Source organism: Phocoena sinus, chromosome 7 (genome assembly GCF_008692025.1).
Source record: "Phocoena sinus isolate mPhoSin1 chromosome 7, mPhoSin1.pri, whole genome shotgun sequence".
Classification (NCBI taxonomy): Eukaryota; Metazoa; Chordata; class Mammalia; order Artiodactyla; family Phocoenidae; genus Phocoena; species Phocoena sinus.
Window position 1 is genome coordinate 43,455,812 of NC_045769.1, and position 17,843 is coordinate 43,473,654.

At 39.3% G+C, this 17,843-nt stretch overlaps 1 protein-coding gene across 3 annotated transcripts in view; it reads right to left on the bottom strand.

Annotated features, from left to right (window-relative positions):
* Positions 1-12,092: 12,092 nt before the first annotated feature.
* The window catches only part of MYO1B (myosin IB), a 192,528-nt gene continuing 186,777 nt past the window's right edge, over positions 12,093-17,843 (bottom strand). For 2 of the 3 annotated variants that reach the window (XM_032638059.1, XM_032638060.1), the window contains one exon: positions 12,653-13,944. In XM_032638059.1, the coding sequence (XP_032493950.1) occupies positions 13,821-13,944 (124 nt within the window). In that variant the 3' untranslated portion in view covers positions 12,653-13,820. Of the gene's footprint in view, positions 13,945-17,843 lie in introns of all 3 variants that reach the window. The other variant, XM_032638061.1, reaches the window with a different exon arrangement.

A 17,843-nucleotide genomic window follows, 5' to 3' on the forward strand; every position in this document is an offset into this window, starting at 1 on the left:
ATATTATAATGTGGCTGGAACACTATGTTTGCAATGACATATAGTTGAAAATAATACTATATTAGTCATTGAGAGAAAAATAATGAGGTAAAATAAAAAATATTTTCACTGGAAAGCAGAACTTAAGGAAAAGTTTTAACTAGAAAAAGATAAGGAGATAGAATCTTATGTTTACTTTCAAGGATTTTAGAGCTTGATCATACTGGTTTTTTTATGATGTCTACTTTCAGTTGCTTTTTCTTTTATTTAAATGAGGATAATTTGATGCATTTATTAATTGAACATAAGCTCCAGGAGTCTAGGGACTTGTCAATTTTATTTGTCATTATATCCCAGTACCTAGGATAGTATCTGATATATAGTAGGTGCTCAATAAATACTGCATTCATTCATTCAATAATTCAGCAAATATTCATTGAATGTCTGCCTTGTGCCTGCAAATATATAGAAGCTGGGAATATAATAAAAGAAGTGAGAAAAACCAAAGTCACCACCTTCATGGAGTTATTCTCCTGCAGGGGAGAGAGAAATTCACAAAAGAATCTCACTAATGAATGTAAACATTCAAAGTTAGCCAAGTGCTCTAAAGGAAAGTGTTACTTTGCCATGATTAGCACACATTTTTTGGCTCAAAAATGCCACGAAGATGAAGAAGAAATATAATTCTCCAGAGAAAACTGAGAGGCTAAAGGGCAAGAAGGAAGGAGATTATAAAGAGTATGTGTAAGCAGATAAACTTTCCAGAGATGCAGTGAACCAAACTGAGAGAACAGAAAGACAGAGATGAAGCACAGCACCCCTAGGAGAAAGTGGGGTAGAAGGAAGGAAGTGTGGGGAGGCGATGTCCTCCGCGGGCAAGAAGCGATACTGTCCAGAGCAGGTCAATGGGAGTGGAGTCGTGGGGAGATGAGGGAGCTAATATGCCACGTCATTCAAATACACAAGATGTTTCGTCCTTAGAAAGTCCCTACGTTGTCTTTCTGAAAAGTTAATTTTATGATTTAGATAATAACTTGATTTAATGAGATTTATCTTTATAACTGAGCTCTGGCAGACTAAGTGGCAGGAGGAGTGTTAAGGGTATAATAGACACTTTATTAGTTGGTAAACCATCTAACTCGAACCTCTACACACAGCCATGTTTCCTCCCACTTATCATCCAGCCCAAACCTCCATCCTTAGCCCTGGTAGCTGTGCCTTGCCCGCTGCTCTGTTCAGACTGCTTGGCCACATCCCCGTCTCCATGACGTCATCATCAGTCCTCCTATCTCTCTCACCCTTTTTCCCCATCAGTCTGTCAGAATGGCCTAGAGCCAACACACTAGTCCACCCTGCAGAGAGAGATGGAGCATCTTCCTGATGGCATGAAGGGAAGCAACATTTTTCCAGTAGGGAAGGAATTAACAGTGGTGTTTAGGGGGCTGGCATCTGGGACTTTGCATGGTGGAGCATGGTTACAGAGCATGGAATTCTATTTTGTTATTTTGCTTTTTCAAAATTTTAACCCAAGCGTTATGGTCTTTGAGGGACAGAACATATTGTTTTCAAGGGAGGCAGAAAGATGCAGGATTATGTTGCAAAATAGTTACAAAAATATATCCAGTACTTCCTGATGAGATGCATCACAGATAAGGAAATCTGCCTATTTGAAAGATGAGGTTAAAGTTCAAAGAAGCAAGTGCATAATGAGGTATTTTTCCTTTTTCTTTTCTTTTTTTTTTGATGTCTACCCATATGCACATGCGTGCGCACACACACCACCTTCAGAGCGGAGGATTCTGAACACCTTCTGTTTTGGAGAAAAATTTAGCCACAAGAGAGACTGAATCATATGGTTTCAAAGAATAACATACGTTTGATTATTTTAAATATCCGTCTGTCAGTCACAGGCACATGGAAATCTTACGACGGTTAGGTCAAGAGAGGCCCCATATCTAAAATTTAAATGCAAATAAGGCTCCCCATGTTGAATACGTGACAGAAATAGAAGGAGGAAAAGTCTGTATGTTAGCTTCTTAGCATATAATCCCCAAGGTTTTCAAGGAGAAAAGCAGTAAGCTATTCCCTACAAAACTTCAATGAAGCATACATTAAACTATGCAGATATAATTATTTCTCTTTACGGTCCAGAGCACCAGCTGTGTAGACTCAAGAGCCACAGTCTGCAGGCTGTCTCTACTCTATTAGCTGTCACTCACACCAAGTGCTGAAGGACACGCTTAAGATGCCGAAACCACCACCCTATTACTCCGTACTTCGGTAGTTGAAAAACTACTTTCAAAACTGTAGCCATTTTTGCTTGTAACATACCTGAGCATATTATTCTAATTTTCTTCAGTAACAGAATTATTCTATTTGGGGGCCTAGAAAATAAGAGAGGCAACAGAAAAAGTAATAGCTTACTTTTTTTTTTTTAAAGAAACATGTGCTATACAGAATATACCCACAAACAACAAAATCTATCCCCAGTGGAATAATACAAATATCTCTTTCTTAGGCATATTCTGAAAAGTTTAGCATTTTTGGAAATTCTGCCTCTCATCATTTTACTTTTTACATTTCTTTCTGATAACTAGTTTTTGATTTTTCTCTGACTGGAAGTGGCTTCCAACATAACAGCTCCTCAGAAGTGGAGAAGTGCCAGGCTGCCACATTGAAGCAGCGTATGTAGCTCTGGGGCTGTGTCTTTGGAGGGCTGCTGACTACCCTGCGTGTAGGGGCCTAGGGCCAGGATAAGTACCATATGCAGGTGAAGAAAAGGAGAGTGTCAAACCTCTACTTTTTAAATGAGGACCTGATGCTGCTGTCATTTTGAAGAGAGTTGACTTCTCCAGATCTGCTTCAGAGGAGAACCGAGGTGGAGATCACAGTCACAGGCTTTATACAGGTGTTCTCTAATCATATCTTCATCTGGAACACAATTTACCGTGGGCCATTTTAATCTTCATCAATTTAGTATCAATTTATCAAAAGCATTGATTTTGTGTTACTAATTTGTTAAGAGAAACTTGTGAGCAATCCTCCCCAGATATCTTCAGGGCCACACTCCAATGCCAATAATTTGGGCTCCTGCTTTGCACTTGTCCTGAGGAGGTTCCGAGATGGAGGGATTAGAGAGATTGAGATACGCAAGGAAAATAACAGGGCGAAGTGAGCATTAGTGAAAGGTTTGTCCTTAGAAAAAATAAACATGAGCCCAGTGTGTGCTACAGAAGCCCTGGGCTGTGTGTGTTTGTAAACCAGGATTAAGAACTAATGGTGTGGGCCTTCCCTGGTGGCACAGTGGTTAAGAATCCACCTGCCAATGCAGGGAACACGGGTTTGATCCCTGGTCTGGGAAGATCCCACATGCCGTGGAGCAACTCAGGCTGTGCGTCACAACTACTGAGTCTGTGCTCTAGAGCCCATGCGCCACAACTACTGAAGCTGGCGTGCCTAGAGCCTGTGCTCCGCAACAAGAGAAGCCACTGCACCGCAACGAAGAGTAGCCCCTGCTCGCTGCAACTATAGAAAACCCACGCGCAGCAACAAAGACCCAATGCCGCCAAAAACAAAACAAACAAAAACAAAACAAATCAAACAAATGGAGCTGACCAACTGTAGAAGGAGCTTCCAATCTGCTCTAAAAGGCTCTTCCTAAAAGATGTCAGGGCCCCCAGAGTCTAAGCAGTGCAAATCTGTACGAACACCCATCATTACTTTGTTTATCTGAGGTTGCAGGCATTGGCTTACTGCAGCCTCATGGAACTCAATGTTTCCCTGATCCTTCCTATTAAATAAATGGTGTGTTGCAAGCAGCCACATTGTTCTAAAAAAAAAAAAAAAAATGAAGTGCCAAGTCTCATACAGACTTAATATTGTTACTTTACACATGGTCACTATCAAATAAACTTAAAGCAACAATTTCCCCTAAGAGATAAAATACCTAACTGCTCTATGTCTTCTCAGACAGCTTGGGGTATCTGTTCTCTCCTCTTTCCTTTGGGGAAATTAGAAGAGTCTACTATCGACTTGTCTGAAAGAGCCCTGAACCCAAGGAAAGGATCATCTGAGTTAACGTCTGACTCTGCCTGGCACGAAGCACTCTTCCTTGGACAGCTCTATCAGCTCTTCTACAAAAGGCTAAGTCCAGTAGGATTCAAGTAACAATTTCATGGACTTGGGAAGATGCAAATATATTTCTGAAATGGGTGTTCCTGCTGCAGGATAGTTGATACTTAAAGATAAGATTTGTTTTTGGAATATACACCATCTTAATTCGCTTAGAGATAGCTTCTATAATACCAGAAAGAATGAATGAAGACGAGGGGAAGACTTATTTAATTATTCATATAAATGTTACTTTCCAGGATTGCAAGAGAGAAAATTTCTTTCTGAAATATTTGCCTGGGAATTTAGAACAATCCATCTGCTTGTGCCACTTCCTGCCAGTGGGATGGTCTCACAAAGTTATGATACAAAATTATTGGTGGTGGGGAGTGGACAGAGGTGGGAGTTGAATTTTTATTTTTTTTATTTTTGCGGTACGCGGGCCTCTCACTGTTGTGGCCTCTCCCATTGCGGAGCACAGGCTCCAGACGCACAGGCTCAGCGGCCATGGCTCACGGGCCCAGCTGCTCCGCAGCATCTGGGATCTTCCCGGACCGGGGCACGAACCCGTGTCCCCTGCATCGGCAGGCGGACTCTCAACCACTGCGCCACCAGGGAAGCCTGGGAGTTGAATTATTATAAATAAATATCTTTGGGAAAAGCAGGTTTGAACATTCAATTGTATAAACTGCATGAACAAGGACAAGGGAACTTGTTCATGTTTCAGGGAACTGGAACACTCGGGCAGGGTGGAGGTGGAGGGACAGAGGGTTAGAAATGGAGAAGTTGTGCTTCCATCTGCTCTATCTACTGAACAATTACCATGTGCTGGGCACTGCCAGTTTGAGCTTCCACATTGGGGTTCCATCTTTCCTGCATGTTTTTTATATTGTGGCATCTCCCATTAATACCCAGCACTATAAATTCGTAAATGAAAATTCAGGAGTTTGACCATCCTTTTCTAATCCAACTAAGGGAGCCTGTGGTGGGGAGTAGAAAAACCGGGAGACATGAATTGCAATCTAGTTCTGCCAGAGACCATAAAAACTTGGACCAATCACTGAATCTCTCTGGGCCCTGATTTTTCTTATCTGTGATGTAAAGGAACTGGAAGATACAGATTGGCAATTCTCAAACTATGGAGTGTTTGCAAGGGGTCCATGATTCCACATGAAGTTCTGCCTGTTGATCGTACTGATGACTGCAAATGTATGTAGTTCCTTTTTGCAAATGTGCTGAGATGTTCTATGATTAAGCAAGTGCAAATTTACTTAAGTAATCAACTTAGAAAAATTATGTACCTACCCAATCAGAAGATGCTAAAAGCATGACCACCATCATGCAGGCAGTCATGCATAAATTAAGAAGGGGTCTTCATACTAGAAAACATGGGGATCCGCCCAACTAGATGACAGACGCTCTCAATATTGTTTCATGGCTATTCTTGAAACTCCAATGTGTAAAGGAAAGATTCCCTTTTCAGGTAAGAGTTGAAACTGCTTTTCCTTCACTAACACTTTTAATCCTCAGCATCCACATTCTAAATCAAGGTGGCAACCAGGGAGACACTCTCAATGTACCTTCATTTGTACAGCAGTGTCGGGTTTCTACCAAGCAATCAGCTGGCATTTTTGTCTAGTGATACACATTTGGCAAGACTTGTTGAGGTGAAGTCTAAGATAAAGCAAAATGGCCCATTCAGGGATCTGATTCTGGTTTCAAGACATTTTGTTAGCTTCATGAAAAGAACAAGTGGTAATGCAATTATTGAAAAATAAGTGACGTGATCACATCAGAATAGGACTCAACGTCAAAACTGGAAGAATTTAAATTTTTACACTCAACGTAAAGCAGTTCCCATTACAGAACGTACCATGTCTCGGCAGAAAATATAATTGACCCTTGAACGATGCGGGGGTTAGGGGAACCAATCCTCCACACAGTCGAAAATCCATGTATAATTTATAGTTGGCTCTCCATATACGTGGTTCCTCCGTACCTGTGGTTCAGCACCCAGGGATTCAACCAACTGTGGATCGTGTAGTACTACAGTATTTGCTATTGAAAAAAAATCTACGTGTAAGTGGACCTGCGAAGTTCAAACCCATGGTGTTCAAGGGTCAATGGTATAATGAAATCCTGAAGTGGTTGCCCCAAAGTATTCAAAGATGGGTTTGTCTGGGAGGTAAGTGGCAACCATATGACTAACGATGACTTCTAAGCAATCCCGGATGAGTAGAGCAGACCTGTACCTATTTTCCTAACTAGCCACAAGTGCCCGTCAGAAATGGCATCCTTAGACAGGAATATGAATTGTGTCTGCATCTGTACATATCAAACCACACTTGTGAAATAAATTGTTTCAAACAGACTTTGTGTGTCTGGTGTGGGCAGTTCAAGACACCACATGACATCTTCATCTGTGGGGTTTCTTTTCTAGTGGAAGGAACAAATCGGGGGGTGGATTTCCTTTCCTTTTTGTAATGTTTCAGCGACAGCTCCCAACTGCTTTTCCTTTAATGTTACCAGATTCCATTTTTTTTTTTTTTCAGATCCAAGTCCAGCTTGTGCAAGGAAGTAAAGAAAGCTGTTACCAAACAGCTTCCGAGATGATCAGAAAGACTAGGTTCCAACTACTGACATTTCTTGAATCTCTACCTTAGTTTGTGCCGAGTGAGTCCATAATACCCAGACACAAGAACTTTTTCCCCATTTATATTTAAAGCTATAGTAAAGTGACCATGTTTTCCAACAAAAAGACATCTATGAACATCTTTCTTTTTATTTTTGTTTATAGTCACCCAAATACTACAAAACAATGATAGAAATAAGTTGCCTCCCCTCCTGAGTAAATTGTATGCCTGGGCAGCATTAAACTTGTCAAGCCCTTTTTGAACTTGAATCTCAAAAACGCCAGCTGGGACACCTGAATAGAAACTTACTGATTTCCCCCATCAAAAAAGTATTCAGTAGTTTCAACTGAATAAAATGGTGCCGAGTCCTATCTAATAGATACAGTTCTATCTTCCGTGAGCTTTATTCTAAAAACGGTTTTCAAACTTTAGGAAATTAATTTCAGGTCATTTTTAGGGGCTATAACAAGGAGAATGAGTCATTATAATTACTCTACTTAAATATAACACTATCCCCTTTCAGAAGATAGAATATATTCTAAGAGACAACAGAATGGCAATATTACCATATACATTGTATTACTGAATAAACAATGAAGATGACCTTGTAGCTGAAGGACTACTTTCAGGTTTCTAAATGGACGAAAGTTTTATTTTCTTCTATGCAGTGCCTCAACAACTCCATCCCTCTCCCTTCTGTGTATGAGCTGAGACCCATACAAACTTCTTCCTTATTTGACTTACAGATATGCGTACCTTTCTGGGAAATTATTATTGTTGCATATAAAATCAATATTAAACATGTTTTTGTTTGCCTACAATTTGCCCCTCGTGGGGAAAAAAAAAGGATCCATATGCCTTTACTGCTCCACTCTTGTCAATTAAAATCTCGACCTCAGGAAAGCTGAGTTTGCAGTGATCATTTTAGAGAAGGCGATTCTGCATTTAACTAGCTCAGAACTGCACATAAGAGAATGGATTGGGTGATTACTAGGAAATGATTTAGAAAAATCATTTTTTTCTAATTAAAAAAAGTGTGTGAGTACCAGAGAAGCCACTGATGTGGAATCCACCTGCAGCACCACCTGGACTCATCTACAAATATTATCTATTTCTATAGATAGATATTATCTATCTCTATTATCACTGTACAATGTAAGCTGTTGTAAAAGACTGAAAAAATATTGTAGAAGATTGTTAAAGAACTAGAAAAACCCTCAGAGGTCTCTCATTATCTACCATCAAAGAACTTAATCGAAGAGGGAAACACCTAGAAACAAAAGAAAATACTCACATGCACTTACATGATAATTTTATGAAGACTTTATGGAAAATTGTAAATGGGGATGATTAGTAATATGGATAGGAACCGATGAGTTAATGGAAAAGCAAAATATCACATAAAATTAGAAGTTGTTAATTTACTTCAAGGAAACCTTGAATATTTTCCCCATATAATCCCATTAGGAACTCCCATGCCCAATCCATGTGGCTAGTGAAGGGCTAATTTTAGAAGTCCAAATTTTTAGAACTCTATCACTACTCAAAATACCTGAAAATGTGTATTTATTAGTTTTAATGCTTTTCCCCCTCCTATCACAAGAAGGTACGACCTCTAAGAGTTATGAATTTCCCTTCTAAGTGACTATGCCAACATGTCACAAAGCTACAATAACTGACACAGTTTACTATTGACACAAAGATACATAATCAATGTAACAGAACAGAGAATAAACAGTGCAGTAGGGCAAGGATGACCTTTTCAATGAAAGGTGCCGGGTCCACTGGGTATCCATACGGAAAAAAAATGAATCTTGACTCCCTAGCTCACACCATTCAAAAACAAAAACAAACAAAAATTCCAGTAAACTAAAGAGCTAAATGTGAAAGGCAAAACAATAAAGCTTCTAAAAGAAATCATAGGCAAATCTATTCATAACCTTGGGTAAACAAATATTTTGTAAACTGAAAACTAAAAAGTACCAACCATAAAGGAAAGAATCGGCAAACTGGACTACACTAAAGTGGAATGTCTATTCATCAAAAGACACTGGTAAGAGAGTAGAAAGGAAACCAGACTGTGAGAAGATGCTGACCTCACACACATCCAATAAAGGTCTCATATCCAAAACACACGTGCAAATCAAAAAGACAGACAACCCCAACAGAAAAAATGGCAAAATACTTGAATAGGCACTTCACAAGAGATGATAAGCAAATGGCCAATATTGAAAAGGTACTTGAGCTCATTAGTCACCAGGAAAATGCAAATTAAAGAGCCATCAGAAGGATCAAAATGAAAACAACTGACAAAACGACTGACAATACCAGGTGTGGCAACTGTGACCCCATACACTGCTGGGGCGAGTGTAAACTGGTAGATTCTTTGGAAGTCAGTTTGATGGAATCTACTAAAGCTGAACATATCTTACCCTATGACCCAGCAGCTCTATCCCTAGGTGTATATCCAGCAGAAATGTGTACAGATATTCACCAAATGATGTGCACAAGAATGTTCGCAGAAGCACTATGCACAATAGAAAAATGCCCATCAACAGCAACGTGGATTACAAAAGTGCCATCTACCCACATGATGAAGTATTACGCAGCCAGGAGAACAAACTTTAGCTACATGCAATAATATGAATGAATTTCACAATTACAGATCTTCCTCAACTTACGATGGGGTTACGTTCCTGATAAACCCATTGTAAGTTGAACATATCACAAGTAGAAAATGCATCTAATGATCTATGGAACATCATAGCGTAGCTTGGACTACCTTAAACATGCTCAGAACACTTACATTAGCCTACAGTTGGGCAACATCACCTAACACAAAGCCTGTTTTATAATAAATGTTGAATATCTCATATGATTTATTGAATACTATACTGCAAGTGAAAAACAGAAGGTTATATGGGTACAGAATGGTTGTAAGTGTATCAGCTGTTTCCCCTTGTGATCACGGAGCTGACTGGGAGCGGCGGCTGCAGCCACTGGCCACCATCACGAGAGTATCATATTGCTAGCCCAGGAAAAGATCAAAATCCAAAATTTGATTGAAAGAGGCCAGAAGGAGGAGTATATACTGGATGATTCTACTTATAGGAAGTAAAACAAAAGGGCAAAATTAATATATAATACTAGAAAACAAGAGAAAAGTTACTTTTATAAGGAATTATGTCTGGGATGGAGAAGGGGGCTCCTGGGTGCTATCTCTGGGGTGCTTCTTTTTTCGGTGCTAGTTACATGGATGTGTTCACTCTGTAAAAATTCTTTGATAGGTCCATTTCTGGTTTGTGTACATTTCTGATGTGTATGTCGTTAAACAAAAATATTTTAAAAGAGAATATGCCAGATCCATTAATTGGTGAGAGAAAGAAAGAAAGGAAAAGAAAAAAGAAAAAAGAAAAAAGTTGGGATGAGTATAAGTGAAATGACCTAAGAGAGTACCCTTAAAAATCCTCATCACAAAAATTAACTATGAGAGGTGATGGATGTTAATTAAACTTATTGTGATAATCATTTCACAATAATACACCCATAGCAAATCATTATGTTGTATACCTAAAACCAAATGTCAATTATGTCTCAAAACTGGATTAAAAAAACATTTAAAAACTAAGTGAAATGATAAGGTAAGCTGGCTGATCTATTGATATTTCTTTCTCTCAGTACTGCCAGGCCTTTTGGTGAACATGGAATTAAATTCTGTTCCCAGTTTCCTCCTTAAACGCTGAGAAGCTGAGACTATTTTCCTTACAAACTCAGATTTTTGTTGAATTTTATGTAACTGAGCAGAGGGATCTGGCCACCATGCCAGCAAAAAAAGTTAATGAGGAAGAGATTGTGGTTTACGCTGTACTGTGATTAACTCCAGATTTTGAAAATGATCTTCAAACCAGAGAGAAAGAAGCAAATGATTCCAAGATTTGGAAGAAAACAACCGAAAAACTAATTTTCTACTGAGTGGCTATTGGAATAGAAGCTGATGAGACCAGAAAGCAAGTGCTAGCTGGTCAAGGCCGCAGCTTCCTAGGGTTTAGCTAAGCAAACCCTGAGAATGGAAGTGCACAGAATGGGAATTGTTAAAATGATATCCAAAAAAAGAGCACCTCAGCTCCTCAACATTGAATCTTCAAACGGACAATGAAAACTCACAGCTGCTACTCTTACCAGGAGGAAAGAAAAGCAGAACTACTGCCCTTCGTTCCACTGCACTTTTTTGTGAATTTGAGTACTGCGGTATTAATGGAAAAACAATGACCAGCTTAAAAACAAAGGCTCTTACTACAATGCCTTTGGGCAAAAGCCTAATATAATAGACCATTACGGAATTTACCAGCAACATACACCATTTTAAAAAGTGCTTCTTATTTGAATATCTTAGGGCCTAAATTACCTTACCTAGTACATGAAAAATAGCGAATAAAAACAAACAAACAAAAAAGCTGTTGTCTATTATATTTAGCCTCAAAGAATTTTAAACCATGCTGTAATTATCATAATTACACTCAGTTACATGAACTTGAGAGTTCTCACTCAGCATATTATTGAAATGACATGATAATAAAACTATTTATTCTCTTAGATTTCAGCCAAATCTTCAATACTAAGGATGTCCTTCATTCTCAGAACCCTTGGCCCTGGTGCTTTGCCATTACAGACATACCTGTAACCCCTGGGGTATGAGCAAAGGTACTCAAACTACAGCTGAAGGTCTTACATCTAAGTACTGGGTCCAAGTTATTATTCCAAGAGTGTGAAATACAAAACCGTAACCAGTCTTTAAGACAGTAACTTTCCCATGTTCGCTTCTTGCCTTGTGGTAGATGGATGTCAAAGTCAAGGGTAACGGCGTCAACAGCACTGCAAACTTGGCGACTACCATGGTCTGATGTTGGTCCTCACTGCCTGGTTACTTTTTTCAAGCACAACATCTACAAGCCACTCCAGGGGCTGGGCAACAAAGTGGTGGTTGGGAACAAGTTAGGGCTGTGTCACTAAGGTACATAGGAAATCTGGAGTGCCACCAATACTTTAATTCTCCACTGCAGGACAGTGACAGAAATTCAAAGATACAGAAGTACTGGATGCTCACCCGCTGTAGTAGGCAACATTACAGCTTATCAGTAACCTCTAGTCAGGCATGGGGGTGGGTGGGCAGCACAGGCAGGTCTGGTCAACAGTGCCGTGCCCCTGTGAACTTCCGTTCGGGAAACAACCCAATGATGATCAGCAGGGGACCGGATAAATACATTATAGTGCACCCACACAACGGAAGACTATACGGTACAAAGAATGAAGAGCAAAAAAGGCAAAGTAAAGAACAATATCTATAATAGCTTTTGTCTACTAAAGCAGGAGGAAGATAAGAATCTCTATTTTTATTTCTTCTTGTAAGCATATGCATAAAGTAAAACCAATTAAAAACAATGGTTAACTTTGCAGGGAGGCACAGGAACTGAGCAGATGGGTGACTGATGGGATGGAGAATTTGTATTATTTATCTTTTTACATTTATTTGTATGTTGAACAATGTGAATGTATTACATATTTTTTAAAAACATTTTAATAAAACACCTCTCAATTCCAAATTTCTACTCACCTATTTCAGTAATCATCAATCTACCACTTTATATACATGTTGGAAAAGACAAAGAAAGTAATTATATCCTCTACCTGAGCCAATAAACACAAAGGCTTCTGAGAATTTCTTTATGGGAGCAACTTTTTAAAGTACAAAAGTTAAAAGAAAATCCCCAGAAAAGACTTTCAACGAATGTTTCTGGTTTACAAAAGGTAAGTGAAATTCAATTACACAGAGAACGCGTAACGTTTGGTTTGTAAAGCCTTTCTGTGCGACAATACATTGACAACGTAAGAAAATAGCTTGAAATACAAAAATACGGTTGTGATCCAGGAAATGGCACCAAATTCGAACAGTTTTATTATTTAACATACCAATGTATATACATTATCCTCCCAAATGAGAAACGATTTGGTTCCGAAGTTTAAAATATAGTTTCCAAAATGAATCCTTACTGTGAATTTGGGGGGGAAAAATCCTGCAAATTAACACACACCATTTTGATCCTTGACTAAAATATGTACCCTGTACTAATCATCTCTCTCATACAAAATGTATATTATAAATAAAACTTTCAAAAAAGATCTCGGATGTTTATTGCACATCATATAGAATGCTTGCCACCATCCGAAAGGCTTTCAGCCTTTCACTGTAATTTGGGTGAAAACAACACTCTGCAGATATTAGCATATCTAGGATCATATATGATGTTTACCAGAAACGGGAAAATATAACCTTACTGGACTGCTTCTGTCACTTTTTCTAAAATAAGAATGACTCTTTTCTACCGTTAAAAGCAATCACAAGAGATCTGAACACTTTAAAAGTCCTGTTCAAATGTCAGTTTTCTCTTTTCAAATAGAAACCACACATAGAGGCAATTTTACCGAGTCATATATCAATGTATCTACTTCCTAGGACCAGCCCTTCTTGAAGTATATATTGTTAAAGATCATACTACAGGGTTCCTAACAAATGCTGTCCATCATCAACAGTTACTGTTTTTGTCTCAACATTTTCAAACTCTCTTAGCCCTGGTACAGCCAGCACAAACCAGCCAGAATGCAATGGCCTTAAAACAAAAAAAAAAAGCTTCCTCATAAGTTTTCGTATCACCTAGCACAATGCCTAGCACAGAGCAGGCATTCAATAAATAGTTGATGAACGGATACACTATCTGTTAAGACCGTTTCCTACACTTAGATGTATTAATGATTTATGAGTAATATGTTGCTTTAGGGCACAAAGATCTAACATGATGACTAAACAAGGAACACGCACGACATGGCATAGATATTGTTAGTTTCTACAATCTTGTCCCAGGACAGAATGTGTACTTTAAGGGTTAAAACTATTCCAATAGTAAAATATTTTTATTTTGCCAAGGGACTCTAACAGTATTAACCTTTGGCAATTCCCGAACATACAATGAACCCCAAACAAAGCAAAACCAAATTGCACTATTACAAAGAAACGAGTCCATGGAAGCAGAGGGGAGGCGCCAGTTAAGGGACAGCGACTTCAAGAAGACGGTTGTTTTTTCGCTTGCATGTTGGGACACTCCCATTTTTCTGGTTGCCCTGAATAAACTTCACACATACTTTGTCTTGTCTGAACTGCACCAGGAACCTAGGAGGAAAGAATAAGACAAACTGAAGAAAAGTACACATTAAACAGCTGATTACACTAACACCAGCTTTTGTTTTTTAATGGATATTTACCTTGACAAGTATCCCCTTTCCATCAGCCCTTCTAGCCACAGGATCACACCAACAGGTATTACACTGCATTTTGCTTCCAGTGGCCATAATTTAGCCCTAAGTAAACTCAAGATCATTAGCTCATTATATTCCTATACCGTAAGAAGGGCTATGAATAATTATTTCCATGTTTCAGACGGAAAGATGAACGTGCTATTTTTCTCCATTTCTGCATAGCAAAAATATTAAATTATCAACAAATTGAGAAAATGCAATACAGAATTTCAGAAAAGGGGCCTAGGGCTTCCCTGGTGGTGCAGTGGTTGGGAATCCACCTGCCAATGCAGGGGACACGGGTTCGAGCCCTGGTCCGGGAAGATCCCACACGCCGCGGAGCAACTAAGCCCGTGCGCCACAACTACTGAGCCTGCACTCTAGAGCCCGTACTCCACAGTAAGAGAAGCCACCGCGATGAGAAGCCCGCGCACCGCAACGAAGAGTAGACCCCGCTCTCCACAACTAGAGAAAGCCTGCGCACCGCAACGAAGACCCAATGCAGCCAAAAATAAATAAATTAAATAAATAAATTAAAAAAAAAGAAAAGGGGGTCTAGAGACACTCCAGACTATGGTTTCCAAATGTTGGATATTTACATACATCCTACACATCTTTTTTCATATCTACACACTAAATAAATGTTTCAAAATAGCTGTGGCCTACTGAATAAAAATGATGAAATCATGAGTCTGATCTGCCAGTTATATTTTCAATATCCACACATACATAAAAATCTATCAGCGTACACCTAAAGCCACCTCTTATGCTACCAGTGGTATATGTGGTACACTGTGGGAAACCATATTCTAGTTCAAATCTTTCCTTTCATGGATCAAGTGCCTGCCCACAAGATTATCTGTCACTCCTTCCTACAACAGACATATGACTGGCTTCCCCTTGGTCTGGGTGCTGTGAGGGACAGAAATCCAGATGTATAAATTGAGGTCTCTGCCCTCCAGGACGGCATCACCAAGGAGGCATGAGGGCAGCATGGCTGAACCAGAACCCAGCCCTTCCCAGCTCAAGGCCTGTGCTCTTTTCTCTCCACCATCAGAATCAGTGTAATGTTACCATGCTTTCGGTTATGTTTCTCAGGGAACTGTTTTCTGAGTTACTGGCATATAATTAAGCGAGCCACTCTAAAAACCATGTGATGGGTCACATGCTCACTGGCACCCACGACGACAGCTCTGCTCTGTACATGTTAGTCTCTGTTTCAAGGTCTAAAGAGGCCACATTTTGCAAACATTAGCTACTGGAGTGAAACGTGACACATAAGTTTGTACTCATCAGTGGTACTCCTGAGCTTTCAAATGGGCTGTTTCTTTTCAACGTGAAAGCACTAAAAAAGAAGCTCTAGTTCTAAATTCACCTGAGATCTCTCTCCAGCAATGTATACTTATATCTATGTGCCTCAGGAAAAACAAAACCTTTCAAGTTTAACATAAATAATCAAATATTTTTACATTTTAATTTTTAAAGACCACTTGTAGTAATAAATGTACGGGGAGTTCTTTTCCCAATAAGTTTAGCATACACTGGCTGTCTCTGTGTTCGCAATTCATGACCGTGATTCACTCTAGAAATGACGGTAACTAAACTTTACCGAGTATTTACTACGGACCACACTGTTCTTAGTAAGTTACACATATTAACTCAACTTTAAAACAATCCTATGAGGTAATTATTTATCTCTATTTCATAGAAGAGAAAACTGAAGCCTGGCCCACAGTAAGGACAGAGAATCAGAGAATCATCCTGCAGCAAATAATCATGTCAGATGCATGAGTTCACAGCACCAATAACAGAACTTCACAGTAAAAGGAACATAGATTAGTTGTTTGGACTTGAAATATTCAGAAAAACAACTGTATAACTTAAATATGTGTATGTGTGTATTACATGTATGTGTGTATACATGTATGCATATACACATGTATATTTAAAATACTGAATAGAAAAATTCACTTTAGTTTCTATTACTATAGATTCATTTTTAGAAATACTATAGATCTTACTTAAGGTTATCCTTAAAACGCAATCTATTTACAGATTGAATAGTTTGGGAGTTTAAGGACTGGGGATTATAAGGCAGCTGAGTCCCTCACTGAATTCAATTCTCACTTCTACATGTGCAGGTTAAAACTGCTCTAAGGAAGTAACAGGCCTTTGACTTTCCTCCTATAAACTGACATATAGGGATTGTGGAGACTGGGTTTGTTAGAATAACTACTTCTACTTCTGAAAAGGATCTACTGAGGAAGGTCCTGGTCACAGAACAGTATGCTGTTTACAACACTGGTCTGTCTGTATAGTCTGCAAAAATATGTCATGGGCACCCCTCCCCATGACTCTGTAAAATTTTGTTTAAAATGCAAAATTTTGTTTAAAATGCTCTCCAAAAAGGAGTATAATCCCTGCTTAAGAGCTCCCAGAGGTTATGAATCAGAGGCTACATGGGAGCCTTGCCCTGCCACGTGGCTTCCTGCACTGCCCAGGAAGGGACCACGGTGCTAGGCAAGCTTCCATCAGCTATTTTATTTTTATGAGACCAACCAATAATTAGGAATAGGGGAAGGAAAGGTGTTCTGGACTGGTTTATAATGCTACTAAATGTTTGTTTTCTTCACGTGGCCACACAGAATCTTCGCACAGTCAAGCATGTTTATTAAAAGCCTACACAGCTAGAACATCACATCCCTCTTCTGTGACAAGCAGGGTCCCTGTCGCCCTGAAGCAAACTATCCCCATCAGTGTTCTGAGATCATGTGCCTCGAACAGAAATTGTGAGAGCCACTGGAGGGGTCCTGTGGTTGATACAGCACATGGCACCCCCCGGAGCCCCTCAGGAGAGTCACAATGTGCAACAAGACTGCAGAGGCTCTGGGAGGTGCTATAGTGAAGAAGGACTGTACATTTCTTCACAGCACATCACTGCTAACATCCTGCAAAGGCAGTGTTCTCAGAATGCCAGTTTGGGAAGTGCTTAAAGGCAGCAATCCTTTGTGGCCTGGATGTTGGCACGATTTTCTCTGCAAAGATGGCCTTATTAATGTAGCAGACCAAATGCGAAGCTGCTTCATCCATATATCAAGGAGCTTCTCCAACTGAACACATAGAATCTTTCCACGATGAGTGGGAATGACCAGTCACACCAAAACAAGAAGTGTAGTTTCCTGAGTTATGAAAAATTTCAACTAAAGAGAGTTTAAAGATCTAACAGCCCTCACAGGTTAAAACCTTAATTGACTGGAACCCAACAAGCCCTTATCTTTTTTCCTAATTTCTTTGTTTTATGAGAAAGGACTCAATCATAAGGAAAGTTATTTTGTGTAAATTGCATTTTCCAATATAGAGTATACATAAAGGCCAATATTCCCACACCCCCGCGCCCCATCTAAACACCATTCTTAGAACAGACAATGAACCTAAGGTTCTGTCAATCCTAACACATCAAGGAGAGTTGGTGTGGTTTACAAGGGGACAGGAATGGGTATGTATTTATTTTAGAGAGACTTTTATAAAGACTTGAGATAGAATAGGCTGGCAAAATCTTCATTAGTGAATAAAATCATGTCCTGAGCGATACGGTGTTGCAAATTTTTACTCTGCGTGCAAGGAAGTAGATACACAGGTGGTAAACAATCTATTAAAAAGTAATCAAGTAAGTGTCAATCCACATAGTAACTAAAATTCATGTCAATGATCTCATATTGACCGATTTAATAAATGGAGGGATGCTCCAATCTGCATACAAATCACATGTCTCCA